This window comes from Ixodes scapularis, unplaced genomic scaffold (genome assembly GCF_016920785.2).
Source record: "Ixodes scapularis isolate PalLabHiFi unplaced genomic scaffold, ASM1692078v2 PGA_scaffold3__209_contigs__length_174095766, whole genome shotgun sequence".
Taxonomy (NCBI): Eukaryota; Metazoa; Arthropoda; class Arachnida; order Ixodida; family Ixodidae; genus Ixodes; species Ixodes scapularis.
Window position 1 is genome coordinate 3944901 of NW_024609868.1, and position 16529 is coordinate 3961429.

At 45.0% G+C, this 16529-nt stretch overlaps 1 protein-coding gene across 1 annotated transcript; it reads left to right on the forward strand.

Annotated features, from left to right (window-relative positions):
- Nucleotides 1-318: 318 nt before the first annotated feature.
- LOC8026389 (core histone macro-H2A.1) lies at nt 319-15543 on the forward strand. Its single transcript, XM_029985071.4, has 8 exons — nt 319-620; nt 824-930; nt 1654-1938; nt 2775-2855; nt 4849-4939; nt 6994-7083; nt 10135-10297; nt 13977-15543. Exons 1-8 carry the CDS (start codon nt 449-451, stop codon nt 14137-14139), a joined length of 1152 nt encoding a protein of 383 aa, XP_029840931.3. The 5' UTR covers nt 319-448; the 3' UTR covers nt 14140-15543.
- Nucleotides 15544-16529: the final 986 nt, after the last annotated feature.

A 16529-nucleotide genomic window follows, 5' to 3' on the forward strand; every position in this document is an offset into this window, starting at 1 on the left:
TGACCTAGGTTTGGGCCGAAAATCTACCAAAATGCCGCTCACTCAAGCTCACAGCAGTTTCGGTATGGTGGGCTAGAGGATAGCTTCGGTTTGAGCTCAAGTACCAAATGAGCGTGCAACACATTTTGAGCCCATTTATTCACGCTGAAATGAACTATTGTTTAGGTCGTAATAATTTGATCTAGCGACCAGGGTTCTAAAGATTCGAAGAATTTAAAGCTTTTGAAAGTTTTGACCTTTGAAGAAAAAAGGCATGTCGCTACGAAAGCACGGCGGCACGGCGGCATGCCTAACGCTTCATGTGACCTACCAACTTCCGGTCGGGAAAGAACTTCCGGTTGCTGGGGTTGTTGTCGGTCGGCGACGTCGGCGACGTGCTTGAGGTTGTGCGAGTTCCCTGCATGGTGCGTCGTTTCTCGGCCCTGTTGCGCTCTCCGAAGCCGCTCCAATGTCTGCGCGAGGAGGGAAGAAGCGAGCCAAGGTGGTCTCCAAGTCCACCAAGGCCGGGGTACTCTTCCCCGTCGGGAGAATGCTCCGCTACCTCAAGAAGGGCACCCATCACTTTCGCATCGGCGCCGGTGCTCCTGTTTATATGGCTGCGGTGATCGAGTATCTCAGCGGTGAGGCGATCTCTTGTCAAAACTCTTCGCCAAGAGACCCCCTCTTGAGCGCTCTAACCAAGTTTGATGGGGAACCAAGAGTATGAAGTGGGAAGCATCTCTTAGATTTGTTGCTCTTCTCAATTTTATTGTGTACTTGATTGACCGGCAGTCGGTTAGCACCACCCCTATTTTCATTTATTATTTTTTTTTTGTTTCTGCAGCGGAAATCTTGGAATTGGCAGGCAATGCTGCTCGGGACAACAAGAAAGGGAGAATCACGCCTCGGCACATTTTACTCGCTATCGCCAACGACGACGAACTGCATCAGGTACCCAGGATTCAATCTAATTTGTGTCTGGTGTCTGCACAAGTTGTATTAGTTAGGAAAAACAAATATGTAAATAGCCTGCACTGATGTCGCTCCGTGCGTCAATTTTGTGGTTTTTCGGCTGAATGTATCACTTCTGTTGTGCCAATTTCGCTCTAGAGTTGGTACATTGATAGAAGCATTAAGAAAGAATAACCGCCACACTGAATGACGTCATGCATGTATGTGTGCACACACCAATTCATATGCTAGTACACGTGCATGTGTCAGCACGCACGCACTTATAAAAGCACATGTTCACTAATCCAAAAATGAAAGCAATTGCACATGTTGGGCGTTTATGCGTTTTACATACGGCGGCACTGGTTTAGCGAAGTAGAAGGGCATTTTGGCCAGTGCAATATGTCTATTAAGCTGAGGACTTTAACTTGCATCATGCAGCACCAAGTATGTGACTGAACAATTGCACGCTCATTTATATTCAAGCGAGTAGGGACGATGAGTCCGGGATACCTGGACTCGACAGCCATGCACACTGCAGCACTGAGCTGTTTTTTTTTTTCCACACTTGTACACAGCTTCCACCGTTCACTTGCACACTTGATCCCGCTTTGACTTGCTTCCCAAAGAAACCAAAAACTCCAGAAAGACAACTTTTCTATGTCTCTGCGCGTGCAAGGAAGAAAGTGTTGCTCAGGGCGGCCCGATCTCTTCTTTCTGCAGCTGCTCAAAGGGGTGACGATAGCCTCGGGTGGCGTGCTACCACGCATCCTCCCCGAACTGCTGGCGCGGAGAAAAGGTGGCAGGTTCGTGATGCCCTCGCCCAAGCACCAGCCGGCCCTGCCTGCGCTGCCGGTCACGGCCGTCCTTTCGCCCAAGGCTCCCCCAAAGCCGGCTGCGTCCCCCGCCAAGAAGGCCGTCGCAGTTGCCAAGAAGCCGGCTGCCGCGGCTACGGCAAAGGAGAAGGCGGTTCCTCCAAAGGAAAAGGCCAAGCTCGCAAAAGGAAAGGTACGCCGGAAATCTTTGCACTGCCACGTGCCCTTAGGGGAGCGTGGAATAATTTTGTCACTTTGGCCAATTGCACCTCAGGGTGAGCATTTCACGCTCGTGAAGCACGGAACAGGCGTCGCTTTGGTGTTCTCGCATATTGGTTTTCATAAGAAGATTTTTAATGCAGAATGTTTTTTGGGGTCATTTTTTATGAGAAAATTGTCATGAATGAGCATCATGAACGAGTGACACACTAGGAGCTTTACAGAATCCAGTGTCCCCCACAAAACTTAGCGAGGAAATTGACGTTCTGTGACCTCTGCACTAGTCCAGCTTCCTTGCTAAATTTTGTAGGGGGAAAGGAACCTGGCGTCGAGTGACCGATAAAATAATCCAGTTTCCCCGCTGAATTTAGCGGGCGAAATCGACACACGACCAGTAAAAGAATCTAGTTTCTTCACTAAAACAAAAAGTTTGTGGGGACTTGACACATTCTGTGCTCTTTAGTCTGGTCAGCATAATCAAGCTTGTGCAATATATATTTCTTTGTGAGGTTTGCATTTTTTTTTTACTTTAGCTGCCCATTTTCCACCATGCTTAGATGGTTTCCCACCCCTTTGTGAAACAAACGAGAAAACATCTCTTGGCAGCAGACAGTTTTAATCTTATTTTGGAAAATATCAGTCTGGCTTTTGCAATGCAGCACACGGACTTTCGTTCATTCTTTGCTTTACGTGTGCATCCCTAGGTTTCTCCCTTTCGCCAGCGGACTTCCCGTTTGAGAAATTTTTGGCAAAGGAGGGGCAAGGTTTGCGCTGTCGTTCGAAAAATGTACCTTCTTGTCTTCCTTTCAGGATGGGCAAACTGCAGCGGGGGACCAGTCTCACGCAAACATCACTGTGTTGTCCGAGAAAAAACTCTTTCTGGGCCAGAAAGTAAGGATTCCTTGTTTCCTTCAGGTGCACAAAGGAACTTGTGCACTTGTGGATTTTTGTGTATCCTATGCTCGGTTTCACGTCAAGAAAAAAAGCAAGGCTTGCGCATTGTTCATACGTTGTGCAAAGTAGTTCTTGCAGGATTTGGTTGTCGGAGGAAGAGACAATGCTTTTGGCATTTGAAGCGTGTACGTCTTCTTAAGATAGCATATATCGAATTTAAAATGTACCTACATATGTCTTATTTTCCCTCACAAAAGCGAAAATTAGTGATGCTCCACGAGGAGGCGGACTTTTTTTACTACGGTTCTTGAGGTGAAAACGAGTATAGGAGGTCCTTTTCGCTTTTTATTGTAACGAAAGCATTTCTGTGAACAGATTCTGCAGTCTTTGTTGGCCCCCATCATGAAGAAAGAGATAAAAAGAGCTCTCTAGAGAGGACTCCTAACTATTGTGCGTCTTTGTACATGTAGCACATACTTTGCTTACTTGTAGGACAAAGCGCTTGTGCCTTGGCAGGCTGGGAGTTTTGCTCTCTGGACTGTGATGTTTGCAATCATTTGTTTGTGGCTTGGAGTGGTTTGAAGGCTGTGATGTTGAAGGCTGTAACAGCAATCCGAGAACCATCGTGGCAGAACGTCCTGTGGTTTAAAACAAAGATGTGGGCCAATGTCTTGAAAAAAATTTGTGGCACTCCGGTTGGAGGGTTGTGACTTCGCGAATGCACCTAACGAGTCCGAGGACAACAACCTGCACAACCGGCTCGCCGACTTAAGGTCTGGAGACTACGACGAAGTGAGGACGGTGCTGGAGCTCGTTTTTGTATCGGATTCTGGATAATCGTTTAAGGGTTTCGATCCTTACTGAAAGGTATTAGTGAAGAAGCTTTAAAATGACACATACCAGACTGCATCTGCTTGCTTCTGCTGGCCGCCATTTTTTCATGGCCGCCATCTTGAATTTGGGTTCCAATCCGATCAAGGGCCCCCTCCCTATTCTGAGTGAGTGAGCTCTAAATTTTAGGTTTGGGGGGTGACTTACTTTGTATTTCATGATAGCTACAAAAGCTCCATGAATAATGATGAAGTTGTACATGTTGACACCTGAATATTTTATTTTTGGCGAATGCTTCCACACGCAAGCTACCGTATTGAGAGTCTATACTCTGGGGTCACTAGTTGTGGGCAGTACAGAGGAAGGCGACTCCAGGCGAGGGGAGAAAATGAAAGCACTAGGAAGGTTGGGGAGTTGGAGAGAAACCTCCTCTGTTTTCTAACGTTCCTAGTGCTCTCCCTTCACCCTTCCTTACTCCCCTTCCGCCTTCCTAGGGCTTGCCCTTTCTCTCTTCTCCTGGCGTTGCCTTCGCATGCACTGCACACAACTTGTGACACTGAGCATAATGACCAGGACAGAAGGAAAACTTAGCTTCTGTTTCTGCTCCCTTCTTTAAGACACCGAGCAAGCACCCACCCAAAAGTTCGAGGTAATCATGAAAGAATGGAGGTGGGCGCTTATTAGGTCTGAGAGCAGAAGAGGCACATTGTAGAACTGCTTGGCCCTTGTTTGATCTGATATAACGATATAGGGGGACTATAGGGGTCTGGCAGAGCTAGTTATTAAAGCAACCACACTGTTCTCGTCAAACTTCACTGCATTTTGCCGGTGCGTGCACGTAAAGCTTCACTGCTTTTCGCTGCTTTGGTCAGAGAAGTAGCTGAAGTGGAGTAGATCCCGGTTAGCTCGGTGGGTTCAGACGTTTGCTGGTGTGGGTGCTTGGTATGGCCTTTGCTTATATTTGAAATGCTTCAAAAGTAGTAGATTGGACGCCTATTGCAACGAGTGTACATGCTCGTTGTTTTACATTATGTCGTCGCATTTCAGTTGGCAGCTTACGTTAGTGTCCTTGTTCTCCCACGCTTTGAATTGAGTATCTCTATTGCTTTAGCACTTCCAGTTGTGAGATGCAGTGGCTGAGCTTTCACTCTCTGTGCAGCTTACAGTGATTCAAGGCGACATGGCCAGCGTGACTGCGGATGCTGCAATTCACCCCACCAATGCGAGCCTATCACTCTCTGGTGAAGTTGGTAAGCATTATTTTAGCTTTGCATCGCATCCCTTGTGGGGTTCTCCATTCCTCGCATCTGTTGGTTTTTGTTTCAGCACTATAGTTGCGTGGAGTTGGAGGCTATGACACAAGATAGTGCTTGTGCTGAGACTAAGTTACTGTAAACTTGTTTATTTATCCACATAATTTAGAAAGATGGCTAAGTCTCAAGTTACTTAAAAAAATGTAACCAAGTAACAGTTACTAGAATTTCATTATAACTTATTGAGAGCAGAGTTATTGGAATTACAACTAATTGTACAAACTTGAATGTTGGAAGGGGACATGGGCCGGGGAAAAACATTTTTTTGTTATTTAGGATAACTGAATGAAATTTCTGCAGTTTATAGGGCTTGATCTTCTTTTTCTAAAACTTGCGGGGATTACATACCTTTACGTCCGGGGACCGTCCTCAAAGGGAACCGGATGCCTGTCCCACTGCACCGGCCGACGGCTACCGGCGAAGGCGGTCGCCGCGCCTAAAGCCCCTTGATAAAAGCGTTTTTTACAAGTACCGCCAACCATTGTTGTGGAAGCGCTCGAGACACGTGGCATGAGCGGGTGCTCCGCCGCCATTCGCTTCCAAGGCCCGCTCATTTCAGTGCTGCGCCGCCATTTGCTTCCAAGGGCCGCTCGAGACATGGGCCTCGTGCACCCGCGCATTTGACGCTACTTGCAAGACGAGCGCAAACACATCGAGGGGCTTTAGCCGCGCCGTGTTGGCCAGCGCCATGCCATCAACAATGATCCCGGTATCCAACGGCAGTTATTGGGAAATGGGGGTCTCCAACACGACACCGCGGTCGAGCGAGCCGCGGACACAGGGTGCCCACTGCACCGCTGACCTGAGAGCCAAAGGGGATCGCGAGCAAAGTCGTCGTTGGTCAGACAAGCTCATGCCGCTACTTGTCGTCGCAGGAGTTCAATCCAGAGCCTCCGCAGACGGACGTCCGCTCGGAGGAGGGACCGCCCACTGGGCTGCGCGACCTGCCGCGGGTCCCCCGAAACGGGCGATGCTTGGAGGAGTGCGAGAGAGTAGGCCAGTAGGATGGCTATCTCTTTCCAACATGATTTGGAACGAGCAGGCTCGAAGCCAGACAACTTCGGCCAGGGCTTACGCCTTCTCGGGGCAAACTAACTGGTGTTAGTTTTGATAGAGCATGCTTTTTTAACGTTTTGAGCGCTACGCACACATACAAATTTCCATGTTCTTGCACTCATGTGGGGCGTGACAACACACTTAAAAAGTGCCTGACAGAAAAAAGCCGATCTGCTCCTTTTAAACCACCGAGTGCAATGAAGAACTAAAATAACGTATGTGAGACCTCTTATATTTTAAATTACTCACAAATTGGAAAAAAGCCATTTTCAAATGGTTAAAAAAAGTTTGTTTTCATAAGCATTAAAACATACATTTTAATCGAGCCGCAATAGCTGCATTCTGCATTTCTTAAAGTATATGTGTGGCAAATTTGGTTGTGATAGGACAATTTTAAGAACAAAAGTTGTGCACAACATGTGAAGATGCCCCAAAATTAGAACAAGAGGAAAACACATTCAAATATTACCATAGATGTGCAGTGACTCTTTCAAGCGAGAAAAACATATTTTATCAATTTTAATTAAAAACTTTGAGCTACAAAAGAATGTGACAGAGAGAAAACTAGACCTGCTTCTCAAAATAAATGCGATGGTAGGCGACATCTCAACTTGAAGAACGACGGGCACGAAAATGGCTCGAATTTATGTCTTTCTAGATTGCCTGCATTTCTTCAAATGCATATTTGACAAAACTCGCGCTCATATTCGGTTCTTATATTTTTTTATACATAAAATATGAAGATTCAAGGATAATTCAAGGATTTAAAGACACCTTAAAACCCGAAATCACTTTTTTTTCCAAAATATTGATGTTTTTCTGCTCACATCTTCTCTTAGTTATTTTATTGCTTTGCTATTCAGTTTCTTTGTGGCTCGAATCAAACTTGTTTGCGAGCTTCTGTTAGACATCAGTGTCCTTGTTTGCCGCTTCAGGACAAGTCCTGGAGAAGGCCGGTGGCAAGGAGTTTGTGCAAGAAGTGAAGGATCTCTTCTCAGCGCACGGACCCCTGGAATCCGCAGGAGGTAAGACGCAGTCTTAAGTGCGTTACTTTTAAAAAGTAATTATAGCCATTTTCACCTCAAGAAAAAGGCAAGTTTTGTGCGTTGTTCATACCCGGCACGAAGTAGTTCTTACGAGATTTGGTTGTCGAAGGAAAAGTGATGTTTTTGGCGTTCGGAACATGTATGTCTTGATAAGATAACACATATCTTGCTAAACTACACCTACATAGTATGTCTTAATTGTCCACATAAAGGGGGAAATTGGTGGAAAAGTCGTTGAGGCTGGACAGCGCTGTTGAGGCTTTAGCCTTCTATCGTTCCACCTCCATGCCTTGCAATAGTGTCCAGAAGTTAAAGTCTAAACCCACCCAAGATGCTTGCGGAGGTTGGAGGAAGAGGACCTCTTTTCTATGTATGCTTTTTTACAGTGTTTGCAGTGAGCAGTGAAGTTATCGCCACTATGTTCGACAAGGTCAAAGTGCAGTTCATAGCCGGACCATGGTGACACCTGCCTTTCATCATTCGTGGCAGCCTCTCATTTGAGCAATAACAGTTCACCACTATTTAACTATTTTCCTTCTTGTGACCTTCTCTTTCCCTTCCTCTTTCTCGTGAGAGCTTTCTAATTTCCCTTTCTCAGCTGACAGGAGAGGGAGATACCTATGAATAGACAGGTCCATTACAATAATAGGGAGGGGAGCAGAAGGCTAAAGCATTTGGAGCTGAATAAAGTGAAGAAGACCATTTGTATCAAACAAGGTTTAAAAAAAAGAAGTGAACAAAAATAACTCAAAGTTGTCTCAAACTGCATTCCACTTTTCTTTTTAATTTTTTTTATGCATTGCAGAACAAAAGACGCGGCTGTGGATCGCAGGCTTACGGCCCGCGATCCACAGCCGTGTCGACCAGTAGAAACATAGCCTTTGGCACCGGTCGGTCAGCATCTACTGGCGCCGTCTCGCTTTTGCAAAGAAAACTGTCGCCGCGACTGCTGCAGCACCGACGACAGAGCCTCTCGTTTGGCGTTAAACAGTTCACCGTTAGTTGTCTATGCGTCAAATGTTTCTGCCAGGTGTCTGTCGCTTGGCTGAAAATGCAGGGGTGTTCAATGAGGCCGGAAGGGGTAAAGACGGGGTGAGAGAGTCACGCACAAAGAGGTTGAAATAAAGTAAATGCTAAATGTTTTTCCGCACAATGAAAAAGGAAAAAGCGAAGTAGAAAAACGTCTGCCTTCTGCGCTGGCACTTTGCTCCGACGAAAAAAGTCTTGAGTTCTTGTTTTAATTTGTAGCGTCTAATGTGGGCACGTGGTGAAACCCGCCAATAGCGTTTGCAAAATAGGGTCATTTTTTCGCAAAAAGTATCTATCTTTGCAGAAACATTTTGTTATTTTTTTCGCAAAAAGTATTTAAGCTATTGTTGCAGTTACTTTAAAAAAATGTGTTGAGTTACTGCTAAAAGTTTCCAAAAAAAAGTAAAGAGTTACAGTATTGCGATACTACCCAAGACCGCTAAGACGGTCCCATAATGTTGTGGATGTGTTTACCGTGTGCTTACTGTGAGGGTATTTGGGTGAGCATTCGCCTTGTCGTCCCTCTCATTGCCATAACTCATCTGCATCATTTATGGCATTTAACATCCAGCGCCATCTCATAAATAAAATTAACGAGGCTTTCCAGCGCACAGAAATAGTGGCCCGCATTTTATGGCTTGACACGGATGCAAAGAAGTGGGTTAGACATTTACCAGGCGGAATTTCAAGAGCTCAGGAGCGAGCTAGAATAAAATATGTCCAAAAGTGTGCAGAGCTGGGCATTGTGCCAACTATCCTAATGGAAGTGAATGGTGGTCCACATCATATGCTGTCCACATGCAATGGTCACAGCGTCTAGTCATCGTGACTCGCAGGAATTTATTTGCGTGCATTGTGTAGACCATTAACAATCGCTCATTATCGTGAGCCATCCTTGAAAGGATCTTCCTCAGTCTCTCAAGTGGGGTAAAGGAGACCAGGAAAGCAAATTGCTTTTCACTGTCCTACTCTCTCCCCAATTTAGGAAAACAGTTGCAGTGTCCTGAATGGGAGAAACAATTAGTTTGGAGGCCACGCGTTTGTGTCTAAACGACTCTTTTACATCATATGTTGGAATTGCGATGCTTAGTTAACTGTACGTTACACCACATTACTAAATTTCTTTTTGGAACATAACCTAATTTGGAAAGAAAGAGTATCGTAAAGGACTTCATTTTAGCGAGAACCTAATTTTTGCGACTATTGTGAGGAGTAGAACCCGCCAATATCTTTCCCTATGGTAACAAATACATAGCGTATCACCCTCATTTACAAAATCTCATGCCTGCGAAATATTCCCGAAAACCACACTTCGCCAAACTCACGAAATATTGAGTTTGTGATAATGAAGTTGTTTTTTTCTTTCAATGTACTATTTGCATTTCAGAATATCGTCTTGCCATTTTTGTAGAAGTAGTACTAGCTCCGAAACACTCTCATTCATCCAAGGCTTAGTATCTTTGTTTTAGCTTTTCAAGACATATATCTCAGTATTGGTATTCCTAAATGCTTTTTCAAGTAGTGCCTCTGCCCAGCACAGGTAAAAGTATGTTTTGCAATTGTTGTAAAATGTTGATATTCATGATAGGGTAAGCAGTTGGACCAATCACTACAAATTAATTGTTACAGAAAGCGCAAGAAGCAAGGGCAAGAAACAAAAACTTGTTTCTTGTTGCGACATGGTTGCTATAAGGAAGCGATCGCCTGGTTTTTTCATAAAATTTAAAGGCTGCCTGGAGAACTACACTCTTTTGTGGCTGAAAGTGCTCATCCTAGGTCCCTGCTTAGGCAAGGTGGACTGCCAAAATAGAAGCTGCATTTGTTCTGTGACATTACCTCAGGATAGGGCTTTCCTTGCAAGAGGCAAGAACCCAGTTCACTTGACAGCAACGCAAAGAAAAACGAGAAGGGGCGATCGTGTCAACAAAGGCAGCTATTCTCTTCTTAGCTCGCTCGTTTGCCACCGACTAACAGTCCTCTTTTTTTCTTCTTGCGCATTAGCGGTGATCTGTCCCGGACACCAGTTCCCGGCCAAGTTTGTGATCCACTGCAATGTTCCGTCGGGCAGCAGCGAGCCCCTGGAAAAGTGCGTCAGGAACTGCCTTGCCCTCGCAGACGAAAAGAACATCCGGGTTTTAGCGGTCCCACCGTTAGCAACACACAGGTGAGGCACCCTGCATTCAGAGAGGTGTGTACAGATTTTAAATCATTAAAAGTGACCAGGCCATCAGTTTCCACAAAATTGTAATAAACTTTCATATATCGAAATACCGGGCATTCCTGAGAAAAGAGAACCGTGTTTTTTTGGCCCATGTAAATAGACTACACTTCACAAAAAGAAGCTGGAACTGTGAGAATGTGACGCTAGAGGTTGCGATGGAATGTGAAAGTTTGACAACACGACATTACCTGGTTTGAAATATAAAAGAGAAAGACAAAATTTCTCTCGTGAGACGTTTTCCACTTAAACCTAATATCGTCAAAACGAGAAATGGCATTGTGGGCGTTAGTAGCATCTATTCCAGCGAAAACTACTTGTCAGCAAGAAGAGATTACTGTTTCCTTTCACACTGACAAGCTTTTTCACTAATATAATGCCACATGCATCAACAGTATCAGTTTTTGTTTTGACAGAAGTAGGCTTGAGTGGACTTTGGCTCGTAGAAAAATTTTGTCTCTTGATTATCTTTTGATCCGAGTAACGAAATGGTCTCGAACCTTCACGCTGTATCCGAACCGCTAGTGTCACATTCTCACAAAGTTTCAGCTTTCTACGGTGCATAATCTATTTTTATGCAGGCCGAAAAATGTGGTTTTCTTTTCTCATGAATGCCCGGTAGTTTGTAGCTTCAGTAATTGTGGCCAGAGTGCTGAAGCAATAAGGAAATGTGCCACTGTGCTTTTTGCTTTACCAAATGAATGGTTGGTCGGAGAATTGCCACAGACACATCCCAGCAGCGTAGGGTATTTTGACATAAATCGGAACGTAACCCATTGTAAAATCCAAAATGAACAAACACCCCCGAAAAGTCGCCCATCCCATTTTTGTTCTTTACTAAATGTCTTTTTGGAGTGAGAAACACGGAAACATTACCCGCTGACAAAATCAGCCGAACATAAGTATGACCCGACTAGACCAGCTCGGAACCCGTCGTTGAACATTACCTATGCCATCAAATTCCTGCCATGTTCGACGGGACTTCCTTCAGCTGCCCCACTCGCTGCTAAAGAAGAGTGCTGGGGTTCCAGACCGGGTGGGTTAGAGGGAAATGCTGGGTCATGCATCAGCCGGGCCTCATACTGGATTAGGCATACTTTATTTCACTGGAGACTGCATGGTAGCGATAAACGTGTACGAAACAAAAGGACTGCGACGAGCGAGTTCTCGAGATTTTTTTACTGTCTCATGTATCATCCCATTGCGTTTAAATGAGGAAATACAAAACTTGAAAAGTACTAAAAGCAAACAAGTGTCAGTGCGTGTGCAATTGAGCAGACGCATCTGAGTGTAAATACCACTGTATTGGGCAGCAGCTTGTGCGAACTTGCCAATGGCAGTGGAGGTTTGCAGTGCGCGTGCCTTTCACTGTTGTTACCGCTCTCAGGTGTGTGGCACTTACTGCCACTTGATGCAGTGGTGTTTTCACTCAGATGTGTGTGCTCAATTGCGCGAGTGCCTTCAGGCAGCTGATCTGGCAACTTTGGCTACTCGATGAGCGGCCTTGGGAAGGCAATGGAGCTCGTTACACCTTAAAAGGAATGACTTAACAGGAGGAGCTCACACAAACGACAAATTTCAACTGATGTTTTATGAAGAGAAAAAAAAAAAGGAAAAATATGGAAAGTCTATTTAAAAATTACCTTTATTGTAGCGTTAGCTACACTGGCCGACGTTGAGCAGTTTTGCGGTGCCCTCATAATGAGCCGTGCTCATTATGCGGAGAGCTCATTATGTGCATAATGAGCACAGCGCAGCACGCTCCGCATAATGAGCACGGCTCATTGTGAGAGCCACGCGAAGTCGCCGCCACGTGCTCCGCCGCCGCCACGCTCGCCTCGCCGCCTTGCCGGTCTGCGTATTCCGGAGGAGTGACGTCATAGCCGCGGCAGACGCACTGGCGCTGCCGCGTGCCCAGCTGTGCGCCTCTGCTGCTCAGTAGCCAAGTCTGACACTGCACCGGAGCCGCTTGATAGCGCCTCATTTTGCGCGCATAAGCGTACGCTATGTATATCCTGGCATAGCCGAGCTAAGCCACCGCAATTTTTTTTTGCATGAAGTTGAAAAATATGGAATATGTTGTTTGTGTCTGCCTATTTTACTGTTTTGCTACATTCAAACTTATATCTGTATTGATGTCTGACTCTTTAGCAATTTTAGACCCCTGTCACGTGTATTGCACTCTTTGAATCTCTGAGGCTTTTAAACTTGCTGCAGAGGCTAAGAAAACAAAGACATGCAGCATATTCTGTGTCTCAGTTTGATGTGAAAAACCAAGGTAAATTCGACATTGTTCCCATTAAATCACAATGTCATCACAAGGCACATAATGTACTCATGTAACAGTTGTGTCCCTCGAGGTACAAAGTGCATTTGGGGCACCAAGAAAGCGTGTGACGCTTTTTCATAACGCTTGAGCTGGCAAAACTAGCCCCTAAACAAAACATGTGTTCAGTGTACGTTTAGGCTGCCCCAGTGCATTTTTAGGGCAATCCACAGTGGCCCCAGAAGCATGGTTGCAGAGTACATCCGAGTCGCTTCCAATTCATGAGGCCATTTTTGCCACGGGCTAAAATAAAGCGTAGTTGGCAGTCTCATTGCGCATAAAGTGCAGGTGTCTTTTGCAAAGAGAGACGGCGTTTGTAAGCGGTGCAGCGGTTATCGAGGCAAATACAATCGCTGCATAATTAGCTTGAGCAAAGAACCCACCTCATGACTTTGCCATGACTGTCTGTCTTGGGTAGCTCCCCGCTAAGAATTTGGGGGTCGTTTCGAGGTATAGGGTGGATCATGCGATTTGTTATTGCTTTATGAGATTGTGTAAATTGGTTTCTGAATTCTTTGTGTTCAATCTTTTCATAGAGTTTGTGTTTACAGTGAAACCCGTTTAGAACAAACCTGCATACAGTGAATTATTGTCGATATTGAACTCACAGAATTTAAATAAAAATGCATGTAAAAAGTATGTTTTATAACAAACAAACATATGGGCTATATCAATCTTTTTCCCCCGGGAAGGCTTCCAAAAGCGCGCAAACAATCGTCTTCTAGCCTGTCCCTTCCTCCAAAAAAGAAGTAGGAGAGGAAGAATATTCCAAAAGCTCAAGTTGCGAACAAAATTGAGCGAAGAGAAGCGGTTCAGGAGGGAGGAGAAAGCTAAAAAATACACTCTGCACGCACGCACAGAAAAAAAGAGAAAGCTTTTCATCCCAAAGCCCACCAAGCCCACCAAGAGAAGTGATTCAGAAGGGGAGATAAGCTAAAAAAACAACCCCTGCAAGCATGCAAAAAAAAAAAAAAAACTTTTTAGTGCGTTGTTACAAGGTGAAAGTGAAGAGATGAGAAAGAAAGAGAAGCTCTCGCCTTACAACAAACTCATCGTGGAAGTTCGTTATAAATGGTTTTTGCTATATCGAACTGCTTGCTATATCGAACTAATCGTAGCGCCGCCTGCTGTTCGTTATAAACGGGTTTGACTTTAATTATCAGGGGTGGAAGTGCTGTGCCAATTGCGCCATTGTACGGCAATCCACTTGCACTGCGTCATCCTGCTGGCAAGCGTGTAAAACATGCTCGCCAGTGGTTTGTTGCCTGCACAAGCTGAAGGTCTTGACTACGATTTCAGCGTGGCATCGCAGAAGCAACAGGCAGCCCAGACCATCCTCAAAGCCATCTCCAACTACTTTGTCAACGTCATGTCCAGCTCCCTGAAGCAGATCTACTTCGTGCTCTCGGACATGGAGAGCATTGGCATCTACACCAGCGAGCTCGCCAAGCTGGACTCCTAGGGCGAGCGCCAGTCTCTCCCGTGGTCTGAACACAGTCCCTGACGTCATTGAGGACGACTCCAACGGATTTGCTACTGTGCATGCGGCACAGGGTCCTCTGCGAGGCTTCCACATAGTAATTTGAAATCTTAAATTCTTGAGTCTTAAGACCGGAAAACTGCCAGCTCGCATGTCCCTTGTTTTTTTTTTTTCTTGGCATCAGTCTTTTTTTTTTTTCACGTAGGTGCAGTACATATTATTACTATTTATTTTGTAGGGTGGGCATTCCTCTGTTTCTGTTTGTTGATGTTTTCTTTATTTTATACATATATTATTATTATTTGTTGCGGTGACTGGGCACAGTTTATCGTATCATAGTTTGACTTCCTTGCTTGCACTTGGGTGATGGCATGGTCTGCACATTTGTGATATGAAATGAAATGTCACTGGTGCAGTTCCAAAGCCTTTTGTGATAGTGGGACTGACGTAGTTGCTGATGGGAACTTATGCGGGGCATCATTTTCCTACGGTTCACTAAATTAATTTTTTGATAAGCAATTTTCTTTGGATAGTGAGGCTTTTTTTACGGTGCGGTACCTATCTCTTGTATGGCTCCTTGTTAGTTATGAATTGTTTTCTATAGCCGGAAGCTGACACCTTATACTTGATTCTGATGCCTTCCTTGTCCTATGGGGTGGCATCACGTGACATACAGCCTCTTGCATACATACAGCCCCTTGGCGGAGTCCATGCTGGGAACATTTCCCCTTTGTGTTTCTATGTGCGTAGACCGTGTTTTTCTGCACATAGAGTTCACTCGAGTTCTCTTGCGTTGTTGTTGACTCCACTTGTCGAAGCAGAGGGCCACATAAGAGCACTCAATTTCTATACATATCTGCATTTATTTGGTCAAAATGGTAGACACCGCTCTGAAGACTCTGAAAAAGAAAAGAGTTGGGTAAGCGTAGGTTTACGCAACTTAAATACGTCTCTGATCACAGTTCTCGAGTTTGACTACGCACGGCTTACCAGAAGTGAAGAGGCGTTTTATGAAGTCGCCCTATACACATACATGTTGCACTGGCCAAACACACAACCAATCCTACTCGCAGACATTAGGGAATTTGACGAATCAGTCGCACTTCAGTGATAGTGCTTGTGACAAATCGGTTTGAAGTCACACTTCACCGATAGTGCTTGTGAAAAACAAATCGGTGTGGTGATGCAGAAGTGTTGTAAGGATTGCCAAAATCTCATGGTGTCCGAGCCAAGAAAATTAAGTGTTTGCCCAGTGCATTCTAGCTTCTGCTTCAGGTGACTGATGTGCGCATCTTTCTGTTCTAACGCGATAGCATCCCCTCCTGATTTTGTGGACCCTTCTGGCCTCCTAATGCGCAGTAGGTATGTGCAGTAGACCATTTCGGCTCACTGCAGTACGCACTCCTTCACATCCGCACCCTCTTCGAATGACCTGACTCTTGACGTCGTCCTTGAGATAACCCTAGAGGCTGTCCACGAATTTGTCCTCGACGTCGTCCTTGAGGTCTTCCTGAAGGTTGTCTTAGATCTCGTCTTTGACGCCGTCCTTGACTTCCTCCATTGCCTCATAACAAAAGGAGGTAGACATGACGAGTGCTATTGCAGTTCATATACAACCAACAACGGTGGTTTCTGGAGCCAATTTTTTTTTTATCAACGAGTGTGTCTGGTACTTTTTTTTATTGCTTTGAATCTAGTCGAGGATAAGTCGCATGGCGACTCGCATTCATTTGTGTTCTGGGGAGGTTTACATATAGAGTGTCCGGCCAAAGTTTCAAAGAGAAAAGTTCTTCCCAATTGCTTGTGATTTAGTCTAATTGATTTCACAAAAGTGCATCTGATTGGTCCCTAATTAGGGCTTTTTAAATATTGTTTGTTGGTGGGACAGAGCATGACAAGTTCTTCCCACAAAGCCCTCCATTCTTTCCACACTGCCATTCTCGGCTTTGGCAATTTCTTGAGCTACCGAAACTAAACACGTTTTCGTGTTTAGTTTTGGTAGCTAGCATTCAAAACTAGCATTCAAGTTTTCTCACGCTTTTCAGTAGGGTAATGTCACATGTATAACATGCAAGTCGAGTTGGGCAGTCTAAAGAACACGGTATTTTGTGCATTTCTTTTTGTTTTGCTCGCACGAGCTTAACCAGCGTTCATTTCACACCATCAGACTTGGAACTCATCGGGAACAAGCTTTACCACCGAAATTCAGCCCACATTACAATACCGCATTGGATTGTATTATGGTGGCCGAACCCTTTGTGCCGGGCGATCGCAGTCTAAGAAACTGGATCTAGCAAAAAACAATAAAAAAAACATCTGACGTCACGTTTTCAGCATTTTCAGTAGAGCATTTCAACCCCTGACGCCAAACT